The 20,776-nt window shown below is 36.8% G+C and overlaps 1 protein-coding gene across 12 annotated transcripts in view; it reads right to left on the bottom strand.

Moving 5' to 3' along the window:
* Positions 1-20,776, bottom strand: part of IDE (insulin degrading enzyme) — a 99,717-nt gene that overhangs the window by 35,686 nt on the left and 43,255 nt on the right. For 10 of the 12 annotated variants that reach the window (XM_080347570.1, XM_080347579.1, XM_080347576.1 and 7 more), the window contains 9 exons: positions 18,260-18,370; positions 16,119-16,239; positions 13,151-13,242; positions 10,211-10,322; positions 8,959-9,126; positions 6,080-6,352; positions 3,803-3,864; positions 2,210-2,282; positions 304-371 (listed from right to left, as the gene is read on the bottom strand). In XM_080347570.1, the coding sequence (XP_080203696.1) occupies positions 304-371; positions 2,210-2,282; positions 3,803-3,864; positions 6,080-6,352; positions 8,959-9,126; positions 10,211-10,322; positions 13,151-13,242; positions 16,119-16,239; positions 18,260-18,370 (1,080 nt within the window). Of the gene's footprint in view, positions 1-303; positions 372-2,209; positions 2,283-3,802; positions 3,865-6,079; positions 6,353-8,958; positions 9,127-10,210; positions 10,323-13,150; positions 13,243-16,118; positions 16,240-18,259; positions 18,371-20,444; positions 20,590-20,776 lie in introns of all 12 variants that reach the window. The other 2 variants (XM_080347580.1, XM_080347578.1) reach the window with 1 other exon arrangement.

The raw sequence follows: 20,776 nt of genomic DNA, 5'->3' as shown, positions 1-20,776 counted from the left end.
TGCTCTGTTCTACAATATTAGTGATTGTCACCATTTAAAAACCAGAACAGTGATCCACATTTCATTACTACAGATCCCCCAAAATACAAAGGTAACAGGACACACTGTTAAAAAGAAGAAAAACATGAGGAAAAATCCCTGTTGTTATACAGGATGACACCATCTATGGAAAAAAAGCTGAAACATCAGTCCCACAATATCAATTATTTTAAAAAGTTTTTCCCTCCAAATTTATATTTAACGATACTAAACTTCCATATTAAGAATACAGCCTGGCATTTTTTATGTGTTATTTCTTTTTACCTGTGGTAGTGGTGGTGCTGGTGCCAGGTTCACATCATTTTGGCAGGGAAATTCTCCAACAACAGGGCCTATTTAACATCATCAGAATTAATTCAGGACAACAATTTAATGAGTACCTTTTACATAATCAACTGTCTTATAAGACAGGTATCTATATAAAGCACAGGTTATTAATTTTAAAGGATCTCTAAATAAGATTTTGCTTTTATACTCCATGGCTGTCTTTTGAAAGAGTTTAATCCATCATTTGACTTGAAAACATGTGCTGAGGCAGCGGCTTTTGTTCATTTTACTTGCACATGAAGAAAATGTAGAAATAAAAATTACTAATCTACCGATCAATGAATACTCAAAACTGTTTCCCAGTACAAATCATGCAAACAGTAGTAAATGTCAGTGGTATATCACAGCAGGAGCAATGCAACAACAGCACATCTTGCCTACAGAGGCCTGGGGGTTACTCTGTAGGCTCTGTGTACCAAAATTCTGGGTAACGCTCCAAGTCTTCCCCTCCTGTCCCCATGCACGTCCTACTCCAGTGCCCCCAAACTTCTTCCTGCATCCAACCCACTTGTCTGTAAGAACTTCTAGTCTTAAATTCCTTAAACCTCCCTTCTACCTCCATACCCAAATTTCAACCCTAAACTTCACCCTATGAGTTCAAGGTCTTCCCCCTGCTAAAATCCCAGGTATCTCTACCCTACTGCTTCCTGCTCTTTTCCACTCCCAGGGAAAATGGTGTGTGTGTGTGCAGGAGGAAGGGTACCTGCACTTGGAAGAATGCTCGTCTGGACTCATAGGAAATGCACTGAAGTCCCAATTCCTCTTTCATGGCAGAAGAGAGGCCATGTGACAGATTAAATGGTTTAGGACTGGGGAGTATGTGGAGAGAATACCTTGCTATAGTTTCTGGAAGAGTAACCACTTGCTAGATTGTCTCACATGCTCACCTTTGTCTTGGGAAGATCCCATTGCAAGCAACTAAGAAACCATTCTGCCAATGGAGTTACTACATTTTAAAAAGTAGGGAGGAGTATTAGATCTATTTCTACTTCACAATGATTAGTCACGAAAACTGAAGGATGCTTTGAAGCAAGTCTTCCCTACTCAGCTGCAGTGTTACAATTTCCATAGTACCATAAAAATCAACCATTCTGAGACTGGAAGGAGTTTCGTGACAGGCACACAGCTACCAGCAAGCCTTTCATATTCCTGATTTTGCAAACAGTTACATGTTGGAATTTAAGTCCAGTATAAACTGGTGAAAAATCCGCACAAAACACCACAGAAGTTTTTCCTCTCAGTTTATTTATATTAACCAGGAACACTCTTAACCTTTTCCTCTTGAATTCTAAAATGGAACAACAAAGTTTACAATGCACAGCTGATGTAGATTATTTGAAAATAAAACCTAAATAAACTTTTACTTTCTCTAGTTTAAATATAATGTTTGACATTCCCAGAGGGTTGGGGTTTGTTTTTGTTTTTCCTTCCAAAGTGCCTGAATAAAATTGTGGACATGCATTGCTTGTCAGCAAAAACCCCCACTCTCAATGGACCAACAACTGAAAATCCTATTTTGTTTTTCCCTGTAGGACTATTACAGAGGTTTATGTTTGTTTTAAATTATCCCATTGAAAAAAGAAGTGCTATTTTAAGATATATTGTTTTAATATCAATATACTTCAGAATGGCTAAAGACCTTGGCCACAAACATCAATCAGAAAATTTGAAGCACCCGTGTGAAAAAAAACAACTATAAAAATAAATACTTTTTTATCTGAAAGGTAAATAATCTCTAGAGCTGAGTTCTTCTTATAGTGCATTTGCATAATACATGGCTGTTTTTAACCACGACTTGCTTGAACAGGAATTGATTAAATACTATATTCAGCACAATACTTACAGGAATCCATTTCCCTTGCAAGGACATGTACTGATACCTTGTGTCTTCTGGGAGCATCTATTGCCAACAGCACCTACGGTAAAAAACATCAAGCCCTTCAGCTGTGAGAAGAATGACAGCATATAAATTTTAATTTAAGCTTTAAAATGAGGAATGAATTCTGAGATGCCTGTTCAAACATCATTAAAGGTCATCCCTACAGTACTTCTAATCATTTCACAATCAAGTTACGAAATCAATGTACTGTTTGGGAATCAGAAAAACTGAAAGTAATAGGAATTCAGCCATTAACTGTCATGGTATCAGGAATGCACTCTAAACTCTCTGCAGAATTTTCAATCCCTAGCAGCCTCCTGGAAGCACATTACCCTGAACACATTTATTAAACTCAGCTGACTAGCTCACCAATCTAGCCAGTTACTTCTGCTCTGGAATACTGGGTAATCATGTATTGAGCATTAGTGTAAGCAAAATAATATCGGTTCTTACAAAAAGAGAATGTGGATACTTGTTCAAGTTTTCATTATTAAACAAAGACTGCTGGAATTCCATTTACTAAGAGTTTGCATTTGCTGCATATCTTTACCCATGCTATTGTACTATTAAAAAAAAAAAAAAGGCAAAAAGGAAAAGACAAAGTACAAAAGAGAAACCATTTTGAAAGACATTAGCCCCAACTCAAGAGAAAGAAAGAACATACAGATACACACATACCCGTGCTCCTTCATGGGCAGAGATTTTTCCATACAACAGTAAGTTCCACATACATGCATCTACATTATTTTGCCAAGTATTCCCTGAGCTATTAGCTGCTCCATAAGTAATAAAACAATATGTACACTTTGCAATATAGTGAGTTATTATTGTCTATGAAATTTTAAAAAAAGAAAGAATGAGGCCCAACTTGTTTGGGGGGAGGGGGGAAGGATACCTCCCTAGATATCTAATATAAGCAACTGAAATACTATCTAGCAACTTCATGCTGGGTTGAAATGTACAATTACTGCATCATTATGCTGTTCCTTTGTTCTGCCTAACTATGAGAAGATAGAAAAAAAAGGTGCTGATTTACGGTGAATAAAGCTTTAAAAATACCTGTTTCATTCACAATTCATGCACACAAAATGAATGGAATCATTTACTGGTTGAAGAAAAATATAAAAGAACAAATATACAATTTTGGCCAAGCTCAGTCATAAACCAGCACAATTTTATTCATAAAGAAAGGATAAACGAGACAAGAAAAGAATAAAAGATGGTAAAAAACCAAAACAAAACAAAACCAGAACCACACACAAACAGCAAAAATCCACCACCCACAAAATAAACAAAGAAAACCACCACCAAACCAAACCACAGAAACCCCCCACAATCCTTTTCCACAATGTTTACAGTATGCTAGCTGTCATTAAACTAATTAAGATTCAGGAAACACAGTTACAATTAATGCAGATACCTTAATAATATCATCTACCTGAAACAGGTGTATGCTTTCATCGTTCACACAAATAACATCCAGTTATATCTACATCTCTTTCCAAGTTACATCTACATCTCCTTCCAAGTTACATTTTAAGTACATGACTAACTTACCTTGTAGAACTGTATAATATCGTCCTTGGTTAGGGTCTTCAGATAAGCCACTTCAATGTTATCTGCACAACAACAGTACAAATTAGAACAAGTCTGCAAATCATAGCTGGTTATTAGCACACTACTTATTCAAAGTATTTTTCTTTCAAATTCAGGTGCTGTAATTGACTGCAAATATGATTTTCATTCTTAACTTTCAAGCTAGTACTTGCCTCATTAAAATTGCCACTGGAAACTTGGCAGAAATTTACACTTCATTTGATTTTACTTACAAAAAAATGCATGTTTGAAGAATACCGATTGCACTGTCTGTTATTCAGTAGCTAAGACAGATATGCCTGCTTCTGTATATTATCTTCAATTCAATATTACACATTTCTAATGAAGACTGATTATAGATGGCTTTCATTCACAGTGAAGAGAACAGGATGGTAGGATGCACTTTGGCAGGATGTACTTTTAAATAAATGTGAGGAATGGTGGCTACCTGGCACCGGTTCAGGAATAATCACCTTTAATATAGCTGGGAACAATGTGTCTCAGTAGCTACATCACTTCATATGAATCGAGCTGTAATGAATTAATCATGTGGTATCACTGCTGCCCAAGTGGGACTGTTTTGTGTTGTAGACATGCTTGCTTTTCTTAGGGTTAGCAGGAAGATCAAACAAGAAATACGTGCAAGAGAACAAATGTGCAGCTAACAAGCCTGTGAGTCAGGCTGTAAGTAATTAATATGAAGTTCTACATGGATGAAATAAAAAAGAATCAATAAAACGCAGTTTGAAAGACTAGATGACATTTGGAAGAAAAATTTTAAATGAAGTAAAACAGTAAAAGTAATAATAACAATGTAAAAACCTGAAGAAAAAACCCTTTCACTTCTTAAGGCTGGAATATGAATTTCTGATTTTGAGAATTCTAGTCATATTAGAATCATTAATGAAATAAAATTACTAGTGGGTAGAAGGGAATTAAAGATAGAAAAGTCAAGGGAAACAACAAATTGAGTGGGATTTAGATATGAAAGTCACGGCTACAGCTAGCAGTAAGAAATTCCAGGGAGATAATACAGATCCAAGTACGGTAAAAACAGAAACACAAGTCAGAGAAAAACTAAACTGTTTCAGACACAAAAAAGAGTACATGAGGGGATAAGTTTCCACATCACTCTTTATACTCAGGCATGAAACCTTGGCAGTAGTTCTCATTCTCTCTCAAGACCAAGCTAGATGACAATTCAAAGTGCTTCATTATTTAAACCATTCACAGTTAGTCATTGTCGACCAAAAAGACTATCTTTGCTACCATGGAAGGCCAGCATTGTGTGTGTAAAGCAGAAGAGAACTCACAGGATGCAGAATGAGTTTTCTGTAGGAAGCACATTATGCATGGAAGATGGGAAATTATAGCTGTGAATAAGAGTTGAGACATGAAAATGTGAAAAGCTGATCTGTACCTAAAACTTTATTTTTAATGTCAGAAACTATATTATTAATATACCTCAGAATTTGGACTAAAAATCTCCAAACAATGATGAAAAAGGGAAAAATACAACTTAAATACTATGTAGGACCACAATGTAAATAACTGTCCGTCCATTTTCAGTAATAACACCAGATGTTTGATCTCAATTGGTCTTCTACAAGCTTCTAATCTTCAAAGTACCATGGATGAAACAAAAAAACCCAGAATTCATGTTCCTTCAAGCCTACTCTAAGCAGAGACAGGTCACATGTTGGTCAAGATCCCTGCTGTTGCCACTGCCATGGCTCCTTCAGAGGAGCTGTGCAATGGGAAGAGGAATAGGGTTGATACAAATGTGTGCACCCGCAGAAGTGTCAAGTGTGTCTGAATGCGTCTCAGTCAAGTAGCAGGCACGTATGTAACACACATGTTTGACCACCACCGAAATAAATTTGATCTCCTGCGACATCAACATTTGCATTCAAACCACTTCCAATCCTTGACCTACTCTAAGTGTCCCTGAGGTCAGTGAAGCTTTCACACCGCCCAGCATACAGCGAACATCAGGAACACGCTTATCCTCCAACAGCTCCCACAGCACTGAGAGCACAGGCTGCACAAATGAGGTGTTTTCTCAGGGCAGAAGGAAAAAATACAACTTACAGACACAAATCACAAAAAATATATTAAATTATGCACAGACTATGTAAAAGTTTAAGTCATTCCCAAATGAATATCACACTCAAGAGTCACAAGTGTAGCCAAACTAGTATAAGCATTCGGTTTTAAAGGAATTATAATTTGTCTTACCTCTGTCAAAGTTATACTGCTGGGAAATGATTTCTCCCCAATATTTAGCACATTCTGCAGACAGCTTCTTTGGTTTGTCTAGACGACGAATTGCTAAAGCTTGGATATGTTTTTGGAAGGCCTCTTCTGTCATATCTTCTATGCATTTCTCCATAGTTTTTAAGAATGCTTCAACTCTGCTTTCTAGATAGTGTGGTGGCTTTTCAGACTGGATAATAAATCGCAGTCCTTGTATGCCATTTGCCCGACGTGGACCACTGAACACAATGTAACCTGGGCAAAACAAATTAAAACAAATTAAAAGAAATTCCTTGTTCCAGCATTAAATTTGCCAAACACAGTATGTTTTACAGGAATGCAATTTTATGCTAAGCTTAATTCTGTGTTATAAATGAAATATGCAGGTTTTAAAAATATGCCACTGTATTTTTTGGAAACACCTTTATTTTACTGAGATAAATATCAGTTCGGGGAGGGTGAGGAGGAGATGAGGAACACTAGGACAGAACAAAAGGAATTCTGTCATCAGGATTAGGTAACCAGGAATTAAGCTGTACTCTAGTGCTTCAGGAGACTCAACTTTAGCAACTTATTATCATTTTTTCATAATGTCTAATCTGAATTATCTTTGCTGCAATGTAAGACCACTATTTCTTATCAATTAGATACAAAGAAAATATTATTCCCTTCCTTTTTGTTGCAGCATTTTACTTATCTGAACACTCAAGCCTTTTTTCAGTCTTCTTCCCTTTTTTGATAACTAATTTGTCACAGTTCAGTCTTTTAAATGCTGTTTCATAGTTCTCTAATCGTTCCTTGATGCTCATGTCGCTTCTCATGCTCATGTCCATACCTGAACAATACACCAGTATTTTCTGTGTGAATCCTGTAAGCTCCCAATTATGCATCCCAGCGTTTTACACAGCGGCGTGACACTGCTGAATTATGTTCTACTTCTGATCCACTGTAACCTGTAGAATGTTTTCTACAAAACTGCTGCCTCGCCAGTTGCTTCCTACCTTGTATCTGTGCCACTGATTATTTCCTGCCAAACTGTTGCTACCAAATTGCGTCGGATCTTCCTTCAAGTCCTGTTTCCAAAATGTCAAACTAATTTTGAATTCTATCTTCCCACACACTTGCAGCCTCTCCCAGCTTAGCATTATCTGAAGGTTTAGTATATGCACTCTTCTATCATCCAGAGTTTGGATGAAAATACTAAACAGCACTGGATCACAACAGAGCTCTGCATAACACCATTTTTCTCATGAGCTGTTCTTCAGTCCTGACTTTCCAGATGGCCTTGTGTAGCACTTCCACCTAGGTGCTCTAGCTTGCTTGAGAATTTTACGTGCCTTTTGTACTACCAAGAAGAGACATATGACATCACCACTTCCATCTGTACAGCCAAACTCTGTATTAAAAAATAAGCTTAGTTTGACCTGAGTTTGTCCAGTGACAGTCCCTCAGTTATCTTCTATGGATTTAGAACTGGTCTAATAACTTATTCCATATTTTCCAGGAACCAGAATTAAGCTGACTGATCTGTAATTTCCCTGCTCTTCTCTTTCCTTTTTTAAGGAAAGATACGGCATTTACCCATGTTTATTTTTCCAGTATCTCATCTATCATCCACAAATTCTCAGTTAAAAGATTTCTAATTCCAGGATTGCATAATTTTGGTTGGTTTTTTTTTTTAATGTAACATAGAGTTCATCATGCCTGAACTCTTTAAAAGCTTCTAATTTGCCCGAACAGCCTTTAATCTGTTATTCTTCTGTTCAAAGGTAAGCCTTGGACTTTGATCGCTGGTACTTATTTTGGAAATCATCTGGTCATACTTGATATTTCAAGTGAAAACTAACAAAGCCATCCTAAAACATAATGACTTTTTTTTCCCCCACCACTGACAACTTTTCCTCTTTCTTGTACCATTAAGTATTTATTTAATGAGTTCTTGTTACTACTTCGCCTGTTTATAGCAGTTACACAGTGCTGGACACGCAGAGTTCTTCCTCACTGGCTCTCCCCCTCCTCTTCATCTGTTACCTCCAGTTTCTATACAAAACCTGCCACCAGCACATTCCAAAAGCCTGCTAAATAACCTGTGTCCTGCCCTATTTTCAACATTATCTAGATAATTAAAATCCCTTTGTTCGAAATGCTATGGCTGATTCTGCTAGTTGCTCATAAGAAGTCTAATCTTGCCTGGTCTGCCGGGTAGTTGACAGTCATCACACTGAGACATGTCCCTGCCTCTCACCTTTGGGAAAACTTCTTCTCACCAGTGCTTCAATCATGCAAACCATCACATAAAGTCTCTGTCTCTCCCTGTCATCCTGTTTGGAGTAATTTTACCAGCCCTCAGGCTTACTGGTTCAGGTAACAATTATTTGTGCTTACTGGCGAACAGCTATACTCTAAAAAAGCCTGAAATGTATTTAGGTCTTCACCAACATGGCAGCTTACCATTCCCCATGCAGCAGTATTCCTAAGCTAGGGCTTGTGAATCATCAAGCGCACCCAGAAGTAGGATCACAAGCACAAAAGACCAAACTCCTACTGATTCTTTCAGAGGATCTAAAAATCTCGGAAACTGATCTAATCTCCTTACGCTAGATATGAAATTTCTGTACAGTTATCAAACTTCTTTAAAGCTAGAGTTGGTTTCAGATATTTCAGAATTTTCTTAAAAACTATGCTTGCTTCTCAATTTAGAGCATGTGCACAGTAATATTCCTTTGAGTCACCAACAGTTAAAATTATTTACATTTACCAACTGCACTCTAAATGGCATTCACTAAGCAAGGAAAGAATGTCTCACCATCTCCCATGTAAGTGTGTGAGTGTGTGAGTGTGTATACTATGGGAAAACGTACCTAATTGTTCCTTGGTGCGCAGAGTATTGAAGCAGGGTTCCGAGATAATTTGACAAAAAAGTTCCAAAAACATGTTCTCAGAAGTGCTCTGCATGTCTGTCTGGTAATATATTTCAATGCCACAATTGTTATGAACTTCATTTCTCTGTTGATATACAAACCAACCTCCTAAAAGGCAAAGTTAAAACATTCGAGTTCATAAAAATGTACATTCTTATTGTCCACAATTAAAAAGACTATGGTCCATCAGTTGTGGAATGGAATTATAATAAATGGCTCACGACTGTTAAAGCAGAATTTCCACTAACAGCGTACTTTTCATGAAACGAGTAAAGAAAAGATTATTTTAACACATCGAAATGTCATAGCTTGAGCATATCAGCAAGCAAACTGAAACTGGCTGTTTCTCCTCAAGCAAATATTTTTGGAACTGGAGTAGAATTCTGCATTGCCTGTAGTGTATAAATAGTTTCTAAGGACTATTTGTCAGAAACATTTATGAACATTAAAAATACTTCAGCATTTCAAAGCCATGGCTTCTTTGGTATATGGCAGTTTGCACAGGCTGATGATCAGTTATGGGTAATTTGCTGTGGCTGTATAGCTACATATGTCATCATTCCTGTATAACTCCCAGCAATTCCGTGAAGCTCCTTTCTTATATATTTATATACATATGTATTTCACAATAGAACTAAAATCATATACAAACACTATGACAGCAAAATAATTTATATTAGAAAAAAACAAAGTTACTTGTGTAAAATCTTTTATTCTTCTCAAAAAGCAAGAGTCATGAGATGATCCTTCACTGAATGTTCAATTAATACTCAGAAGTGCTCAAAGAATAGTGCTTATGCAAACGTGTGTACCATCCGTAGCAGAGTGGGACATGGCTCTTATTTCCGTAAATCATACTGAGTGAATTAGGGTTAAATCACAGAATGGTCTGGGTTTGAAGGGACCTTAAAGATCACCTATTTCAAACTTCTGAGAAGTTGAATTTACATACACAGATCAAAAATGAAATCAAATACATTTTCAAGTATGCCAGAAAGATAATATATTAGTGTATAGTTTTATTAACAAAACCATCCCCTAATTATATTTTTAAAGTTTAAAATAATTTGAAGGAAGTCTGATTTTGAAACAAACTCCTAGCAACAGAGTAACATTCATTTTAAAATGCCATTAACAAACTGATTCTTAATTTAATGTGCATTAAAAGCCGTAAAGAAATCATGTAACTTACTGTCAGGAAGCTGCACTTCTCTGTATCTCACCAGCTGACTGGGAAGCAGCGGCTTTGTATGAGCGTGCTCAATGAGAGTGTCCTCAACCATCTGCATAATTCCTAACGCAGCCTGGAAGAGAAAACATAAGAGGATTTTTAACTATCGTTAGTTACTCTGTACCTAACAGCAGGGTAAGACTTTCCAATTATTCATGGTGACATGAAAGAAAAGAAGAGAAAAGAAGAAAAAAGAATCAAGAACAGAAAGTATGGATATTGTAATTTAATAATACAGGAGAATTTAAGTAGATGAGAGGAAGTGGGGCTTTAGGGGTTGAGGATTTTGTATTTTGTTGTTGTTTTTTAATTTTTGTTATTTTTGTTGTTTACACATTTAACTCCTCCTCCTCCTCCCCAGCACTTTTGAAATTAAAGTTCAATGGGCTTTTTTTTTTTCCTTTCCTTTCACCACTTTGATGTACTCATCTTTCAAAGTTTGAAAACAAGACACCTACAATGTAAGTTTGCAAAATAAACCACACCTCATCAGACAGGATTTTAAGAAAACAAATTAATGGCTGAGTTCAAGCATGCATTCTATTGATGTGCTGGCAGCATTAGGACTCATTGTCCAGATACTTTCTTTTATTTGATGGATTAAAATAATAAAAATTATAAGTGATCTTACCACAAACATGCAAAAGGTCTGAAAACTTAATAACCACATGTCTCTTCCAATACCCCCCCAAAAACCCCAGCCAGTATCAAAGACAAAAAGATTCAGGTCTAGCAGTTTGAAAGGTTAGAGAAAAATCATACACATTCTTCCAATCAAGCCAACATATTAAGACAAAATATTTACAAGATTGTTCAGGCAGATGTTCTGAACACAATTAGTTTACTATTCATCCATTTGCCGCAAATAAATAAAAGAACAGTTAAAAAACAAATATCAGAATGAAATTAATTCAAGAATAAGTGGGAATTTTAAGCTCGGTAGGTCTTCATTCTTCCAAAAGTACTGACTCACTAAAAAATTTTTCAGTGCTGAAAGGTATCACAAGAGTAAGTCAATTTTCACTGAATTTGAGATAGAAAAACTTCTTAGATCCAGATTAAGATTTCTGAGTTTTGTCAGTGATGATCACATCACAGGCACTGAAGGACAGAGAAGTTTTCCTATCTGCATCTATTTAGGGAGGTTTGCAGATAATTTATAAACATTACAGAGCTATGGGCATAACAGTACAGGCCTTCCCAGTTCTTCAGCTGTAGGACTCTTCAACAGCCACCCATTTATGCCAACTAAAGAACACATTTCTCTGCTATTACTGCATGTCCTGGTTTTGTTAAAAACAAGTTTCTCTTTTAGTGAATTTGCCTGTCAGCTAAAGCCTTCATATTAGCTGCATTTTCCCGGAGAACCAGACACATGTTTTGGTAAACATAGCAATGGAATGCAAACTTATTGATAAGCACGGATGGACATCTCACAAGAGAGGCGACGAGAAACAAGTGACCAAGAAACTGACCAACTGTGTATAACATTCCGTTCACGTGAATACTTCATATAAAAGTGGGAGATCACAAGGATCTTGCCCCTTTTTCCCTTTGCCTTTTTCCTTTTCCTCATGGCTGACATTAGGAGAGGACCTTGCTAGTCGTCCCTGTGAACTGAGGCCTAGTGACAGACTGAATCCAGCTCCGGTTGGCTGCAGAGTCTAACCCAGGACTTCGGGTGCCAGCTCTGCAGTTGCTGAGACTTTCAAGATTGGTTTTGTATATTTTGTATTATTTTCTCTATTCTTATTAGTAGCATTAGTAAAACATCTTTAATTTTTTTCCAACTCTCTTCTCTCTGTTCTTCTTTTCCTCCTGATCGCCTGTCCTGAGTGGGAAGGGGGGAGACGGAGGGGTAAAAGGGGGAAGTGGGGGGGAGAGGGAGCTAACAATACATCTGCCAGGGTTTTATTGTCACCCCGCAATCTAAACCCTCAACACTGCATCATCATGTAAATCTAAAAAACCTGGTCTTCAGATAAATTTCAGAAGGAACTGACTTTCATATACAAATATGTAAGAAATAAGGACGGAAAAAAAAGTGAGATTATTTTTTACAATTCTCCAGAAGAAAAATAGTCTATAAACCAAAAATATTTTAGACATCCTTGAAAGAGAAAACTTTGTGCATCCAGCACTATTGGCTCCTTTATTCTTTTAGTTTTCCCCTCCTTAGTAGTTAACTTTCTTCTCCAAACATTCACAGCAGTCATTAGCAGTGTTTGTAACATCTCCTGCTAGTAAAGTATCAAAGAGCTGGTATAACACAGAAATAATACTATAGGAACCCCACCAAAAAAAGAAAGTAAACATGTACAAGAAAAGCACTACGTTTTTTTATTGGTACATATGTTCATATGTTTGTTATATTTCTTATTCAAATATGAACTGTTATTATTCTAACTGAAGACAGAACAAATGTCTCCTGATTTTTACTTCAAAGACGACACAATCGAGAGCTGACACTTCTTTTTTATGGGCCACCATCCTTGTTTAGCTTTGTACAAAGTACTTCATTTGGAAGGATGTTGGATTCTTAAATCTTGGTTAGTTAGCCTGAACCTTTTAAATAGAAACACAGGATCTGCAGTACATCATTCCTTATTCAGCTTGATCACACTACAGGAATGATATGCAACATAAATTTTAAAATATTTAGATCATAAGTTGTTTTTTATTAAATTTCTGCGAGGAACACAAGGGCAGCACTTAGCCTAATAAATCTAAAGTGAAAAAAAATGACACCATGATACTCCCATAAGACGAAAAAGTACAAAGTCAAATTATGAAAACACCTTTGGCAAAACTGTTTTCAGATCTGAAAAGATTAAACTAGTCTTCCATTTTTATGCTGCTTTGAGATAAAAATTGTATTATTAAAGAAAGTATCACACCAACCTGTTTTGTTATATTGCCATGGAGAAGAGCTTCAATGTGTAACCGTGACAACAGTTGAGCTATAAAGGCTTTGAGGCGGGGAAGAGTGACATCTGGAATAGATATTTAGACAGTTAAACCAATTACATACATTTATACACTAAGAAGTACCTAACTCATCATTAGATATGGTGTGTTTCTTAGAAGAGGAGAAACTCATCATCATGAAAAAGTGAAACTCTCTTTAAAAATGCAACACTGGAAAGTTTCCAGGTCTAAATAGCAGCACTCATCATATAGTTTGTTCTGCTTAGAATTTACACACATCTGACCCAGATTCCAAAAAGAAAAAAAAAAAAAAAAGAAAAAGGCCTTCTTTCCAATCATGTTGAACAAACATTCATTCTCCAGAGAAAACAGCTGCAATCACTCAGGTGGTGTTCCAAGATAAAGCCTTAGTTATTAAACAAGCAGCATGTAGTTTATAATGCTGGAGAAACACATTGTGCATTTATCATCTAGACAAAAAAAAAAAGAACCTCAGCTTAAATATGGTGTTTTGATAGCACCTTTGTAACAAACAATGCACAAGAAAAATATTTTTGCAATGTATCCCAGAGTATATATATACACACACACATTCTATGCTGGCCTGTCTTGGCAAAGTAGTTTTCATATGTAATACAAAGTATAGTTTAACAAATAGAATCAATGGAATAAGAAAAGGATGGTTGAATGGATGGGGTGTTTATCACAAAGTCAACATCTCCACTCTTAATTCCCTGACGCTATAAGAACATGCATACCACACCACCAAATCCATTAATTTCTTAATTTGTCATTTTCTCAACTAAAATAAAAACTAACAATATTTGTGTATTTCACAAAAGTTTCAAAAAGGCAAATGTACTCAAGATTATGAGGTCACTCAGTTATTCAGTGGGGGATGCATACACAGAACAGTTAGGGTTGGAAGGGACCTCTGGAGATCATCTAGTCCAACACACCTGCTAAAGTAGGTTCACCTAGAACAGACTGCACAGGAATGTGTCCAGGCGGGTTTTGAATGTCTCCAGAGAAGGAGACTCCACAGCCTCTCTGGGCAGCCTGTTCCAGTGCTCTGGCACCCCCACAGTAAAGAAGTTTTTCCTCATGTTCAGACGGAACCTCCTGTGCTTCAGTCTGTGCCTGTTGCCCTCATCCTATCATTGGGCACCACTGAAAGGAGTCTGGTCCCATCCTCTTGACACCCACCATTGAGATATTTATAAACATTTGTGAAATCCCCTCTCAGCCTTCTCTAGACTGAACAGACTCAGTTCTCTGAGTCTCTCCTCATAAGAAAGGTGCTCCAGGCCCCTCATCATCTTCATAGCCCTCTGCTGGACTCCCTCCAGTAATTCCTTGTCCTGAAACCGGGGAGCCCAGAACTGGATGCAGGACCTCAGATGCAGCTTCCCCAGGGCAGAGAAGAGGGGGAGGATAACCTCCCTTGACCTGCTGGTCACACTCTACTCATTCAACAGATCTGTGATTTGTATTAGAAAAACCCCTGCGGTGCTTATCAGTCCTTACCTCTTCTAAAAGAGATAACTGACCACCATGAAAATATTAATTTCCACATTTTCTCCTGATTCCAAATCAACTTTTTATTGTTGCATAATCCTAATCTTAATTTTTGCCTCTAGAATTGCTTATTAATAGTGCACAAGATTAGGGTTACATCAAGTGTGAGAGAGGAAAAAAAAATCACGCATAAACTCCCTGTATTTCAAGCAGATCTCCAGCAATGCTAAGTAGACAGTACTCCTTTCCAGGATTCCATTTTTGGCCATTCTTATGATGAATACAGTCGCATTAATCTTACTAAGACAACTTACACATGGAATAGAAAATCTCCTATGTTTTCAAAATTCAGTAGTCATTAAAAAAGGAATGACCTACATATAGCTGAACCAACTGCCATGAAAATCAGCATTAGTTTTGTCATTGACTTCACAGGCAGCACTGGCACCACTGCTAATCTCAGAGACACCGGCAATCATTCAAGAAAGTATACAACTAAACGTTTATATTTATATCCTGGAGCAATCCTGTAGGAAAAAAACCCACACAGCCTGGTGCAGCCAGCTCAGGGCACCTATGGAGTCTATCTTTATAAAGCAGTTTTCAGCATCGTGACTTCAAACACTACGCTATGTGTCACTCTGGTAACTATGGATACGTGTTCTGAATCCTCCCCCTCAAATACATACAAAAGCCAGATACTCTTCCTGAAAATAATGCCGCTGTGTATTCCAATAACATACTACAAAATAGTTCTCAAACTGTCCCAGTAACAACCTTTTGTTGTAACACAGTAAGATACAGGTAGGGAAGAGTTCTTCAGCTATTACTAAAATCAATTACATCTCCTCATTTGAAATTTCTTCTTAGTCCAAATATAATGGAATGCCTGCTCTTTATTAAAACTCACAATGTTCTTTATTCTTTATTATCATTATCTATAGAAATAATATATTTTTTTCTTTACTATCTAGAGTTCTTTGTTATCTACAGAAACAGGAGTTCGGATTCCCCGAAAATGGAAAAAACGAACCAGCATGCACACTGGGAAGTACAATGCAGATACACTGCAATGTCTGCAGAATGCTAACTAGAGCCAAATGATGGTAGCAGTGGTGGTTAAGCACTGAATTCACTACACTCAGACTCATGCTCACAAAGCCGTTCAAGTTTTGCCTGAACTTTTGTCTGCAAGTTTCTCCATGTGAAGCCTTTTGCCTGAACTACCATACTTTCTAGAAACTGGAGGACAAGCACAGAGGCATCGAGATCCATCAGCACCAGCTCAGGTCTGGCACTGCAGGGGCTTCACTTGAACAATGGGCACAGTTCAAAAGCAGTACCTTCATTAGTTTAGTAACAAGGCATTTTCCATTAAAAATAATATTTTAAAGTATAAAGTATAAAACTGGCAGAACGTTACCATCTAGAGCTTCTTTTAATTCATCTTTGGTCCAAGCAACTTCTGTCATCAGGAGTCGGAGATAATACATTGCGTGCTGGTGAGGCTGTTCAGCCCTGAAGTTGTTAAGTGATCTCATGTACTAAAACAAAATAATTAAGTTCAAATTATAGAACTCTATTTCTAAACATAAAATATTAACCTTGTAATCTCAACTTTGTGTACCATCAAAAAGATGCATTTCAAATGTCAAGAACACTCTCTTGCTTGTTTGACCTGTTAAAAAATTGTGTTAAATTACGTTAGTAATAATGTGATCTTCTGAGCCTATGGATTAAGCAGTAGCCATTAATATAGTTGAAATGAGCGCAAAATCATACTTCTCCATAAAATTAATGACTGGAAATTTAATTATTTTACTTAGACCTAAATAAGCATTTGCATCAAGTCGCTCTACCCAGGAAATACACATTCTATGATGACTGTCTGGGGGCGGGGTGGCGGAATATCACTAACACAAAATCTGTCTTTCTCCCAGTTGCTTCATGGGGCTGACTTGGTTAGAAAAATACAGGAGCACCTGGGAAATTCTTTGCCTCGAGACAGGAGGTATGAGAGAAGAATCAGCAAACTTCTCCAAGGACACTCCTTTCTAGTCCAGCTGCACCTTTACAAAATAAGCAAATTAAGAGTCTGGGCAAGCTGGAATATTTTCCAGTACAGGAGAAAAGTAATCCATTTCAGTGCACGTGAGTGAGAAACAGCCAGCATGAAGCTGCTGAGGATGAATCCTTCTATCTGTTCCAAACAGAAGCCAGATGCTGGTATCTCCCTTATCTGCTAGATGTAGATACGAGGGGAAAAACTGCCATCCCCCACTGGATTTGAGTTTTTGTATTTTGTCCTTATTTTACATACTCAAAAAGTCTATATAACAAAAGCCTGTAAGATGACAAAACATGCATAATAGAGACAAAGTCTGAGTAAACTGTGAAAACAATCAGGAAAATATCTTAAACTAAAAGAAAATTACCCAAAACAGATCATTCACAGACCTGTGGTTGGGTTTTTAATACCTTGAAGTTTGTCACATCCAGTTAAAACTTTCCAGACAATTAATTTATCTTAGGTACACAAAGCCGTAAATAAAGTGCTGTTAAAACCAATCTACCTCATGTATTATGTCTACCTGCTTAGAGTTTCCTACTAGGGAACTAAAGATGGCCCCAGTGTCTGCCTAGGTCAGCCACCTGTTTAAAAACCACCAGCGGCAGAAGATTAAAGTAAAACCCCAGCAAGCACGGAGAGATCTGCCACCAGCAAGCATGGAGAGATCTGCCCTGCAGCCCCAGCTCTCATCTGCTGCAGACTCTTCACGAGCTTTCTGGGCCACAAGTCAGCCCGTTCCCAACACCCGTCTAACCCTTGTGCACTGACACCTCCACAGCTCACTGCAATGAGTGCCAATACCTAATCTGCTCATTCCCTTTCTTTCACCTCTGCCCTGCTCTAAAGAAAGCACCTGAAGAACAATCATGCATCTTGTTTGGCTTAGCAAATGTAATCACCGTTCATACATTTACTTCAGGAGCTAAAAAAAAATAGTCAAAGTTATATTCCATTTATGTAGATCAGTCACTAAATTTAGGAAGTCAGACTTCTGGAAGTCAACATGTACTTAACCAGCTGGTTACTTTTTCACCAAAGAACCCTGACCCAGGAGCAGAGCTCGTCTTCACATCTGGGGAGGAGAACCGCTGCAAATCTTCTCAACACTTCAGTTCCCCCTTTATCCTTTTCTCCCTTCTTTTATGGCTAAATCCCATTGGGGCTTTTCCAAATTGTAAAACAGGATAGCAAGTTAAGATTCCCCCTGCCCTTAGATTTCTACTATCAAATCAAGTTGCAATCTCTTGATCAAACATACAAAAGACTGACTGAGAGATATTCCAGGGCCAGTTATTTTTAACTGAAGAATGTAATATAAACACTCCATGGAACTCGTGACCACAAAAAAAAGACAAAAGAAAAAATCTCCCACAGTCTCATGAGGCAGAATTTCACCCTGTATTTCCATAGATAATCAGCACTCAGATTTCATTTAAAAGTCAATGCATGCAATTTTAAATTACTCCAAAATGTACATTTCTCTTGTATCTTACCGCTTCCTTGATAATTTCAAATCTTTTTTCATCAATCTCAAAAGTAGCCATTTTCTCAATGATCTTCTTGAGCAAGATATGTTGCTTGTCATTATAACCTTTTACAGAAAGCTATGGAAAAAGTGCATAATTTGCTTTAAATATAGAAGATAAAAGAATAAAACAATTACTAAGTCTTGTATAATTCAATGAACAATACACATTTCAACACTTACTCTAAATTCAACATTAACTCATTCTGAAATAAAATCCCTTTGCCATCAAAAAATAACCAACTGACAAATAAAATATTGACTATTTGCCCAGGAGTTATGAAAGCAGAAAACTAATGTAATTTCATGCTGATGTACACAAATTGTACTCAGAATACAGATTTTTAACGTCTACAAGTATTGAGTCCAGTCAGCAAACTCTACATCTGAGTACTGGAATGGTTTTACTCTAGATTTCTCAGTTTAGTAATAAAATCTAGATTCACAGAATTGTTATCCTCTCTGATTTACTCTTCACCTTATTCCATGTTTATCTTGTTGCTCAGAAAAATATCTTATTGAAGTGGAAGTGAGCAGTACAACAAGAAAACAGGCACTGTCGACAGCAGCACAATTTATCACCAGGATGGCGCTGGGCTGAAACACCAAAGTAGTTAAGTCTACAGTCGTAATGAGATATTGATCTGATCGGGCACCTTTTTTTTTCTTTAAGTATACATGAAATAAACTTAATAATTTTAAAAAATAACACAGAAACTTTAAAATGCCTATATGATTGCATCAAACTACAGAAAATTTGTCTGGTGAAAAATGGCATTAGAAGACCTTTTTGCAGGGGGAAACTTCATTTTTTGGTATCTGGAAACAGGAATTTAATTAGATTTGTGCAATTTAATTACTAAGGGTAAAATTACTAAGTGTAAAACTAACTCCTGCTTTCTAGCAGGAAGCATTTTTTCTTCGCTAGTTGCTGAAACATACCTGGACCAGGAATATGAAGAAAAAGCTCACCTAAGTGGGTTTATGACACAGGCTGATATCCTAAATTAGCCTAAAAATCCAAACTGTTCAACAATCACCGTGGGCAATTGTTTTCAGTGTAGCATCTCTCCTTGTTTAAAGTATCAACACTGTACAATTACACCTATTGACTATAAAATTTCTCACAACATAGAAAATACTAGAAGTTCCCAGATATCAAAATGGAATAAACTGATTTAATACAGAATCTTCGCATTAGAAGAATATGAAGACCTTACAAGAAACAGCTAATATCTAAAACAACTCTAAACTTCTAAACTTTGACTACAAATGAAGAAAATGGCACAGACACACCCCCCCTTTTTATGTCGTTGTTCTTTTAAAAGGAGCTAACTCTGACCATGGAAATGTCAGCAAGCTTTGAAACTGAGAACAGACAACCATGTTTGCAGTAAGCTGAGTAAATGCTCCCAGGAAATAAGATTTGCATTGGATAAAAAAAAGAAATTGCAGCACTGTCTTTCATACAGAAAATGTAAAGACAATATACAGTATATTCTCTTGCTAAGATACTTTGGAAAATAATACTTTTACAGGAAATTTCAAAACACATTTTGGTACAAAATTATGGTTAGTAAAAGCTTTTAATACTTCAAGACAGACTATTAAAATATCCTAAGTATCATAGGAGAAGCTATGTAATAAGTAACAATTGATCATAATGTAACTATTTAATTAAGTATTATCAGCACTTTAAAACAGATTATAAAACATGTAATAAAAACAAACCCTAAGGAAAAGCCATAAATATCCAGCATTGCATTCTAATGAACACATGCACAATCCATATCCACAGCTCACTAAAGCAGAATTAGAGAATTATAACAAAATCTATGAAGTCGAGATCATTCAACAGAAAAGTTAATATTTTTATATAGAAACCAGCAAGAGTAGTTTCAAGAGACCATGCAAGCAAGTAAAATTTTGAACTAGAATGCAATAATTGCACTGCACACATGTTCACAAGACACCGCAATCTTGAACAAGTCACTGATTATAATACACTGGTTTGCTTTGCCTTTAATTCATGAGATATATGCAAGGAAAAAAACATTAACCATCTCATTTAGAAATGCAGAAGTCAAATGTTTTCTCCAAGCTCAACAACTCCCAAGCTGTTTCATTTCCTCCTGCGTTTTTTTCTTACTTACAAGTATTGCATTCATTCCTGATGCAATGCCATAGCTCAAACCTGAGAGGCGTGCTGCATATGTATACTCTTTTAAATCATCCTTCAATAACCTGATAAACAGGTATGTCATGTTGCAATGGAGAGGATCAGCATAAATGTAGCGACTAACAAAAAGAAAAACAAAAGAGATGCTTTGATACCTCGAGCAGTGACAAAGTAATGGATGAAGAAACATGACTGAAGAGTATGTATATGCAGCCTCATGATCAGTAGCTCTTGAATAGGAAAGCTGAAGTGTACCATTTATTTAATAGCATGAAAAGGTGGGTCTTCTACCCCAATCAGAAGGTT

This window comes from Nesoenas mayeri (genome assembly GCF_963082525.1).
Source record: "Nesoenas mayeri genome assembly, chromosome: 7".
NCBI lineage: Eukaryota > Metazoa > Chordata > Aves > Columbiformes > Columbidae > Nesoenas > Nesoenas mayeri.
Note: the sequence above shows the minus strand (reverse complement) of the source record. Positions and strands in the feature narration are given on the sequence as shown.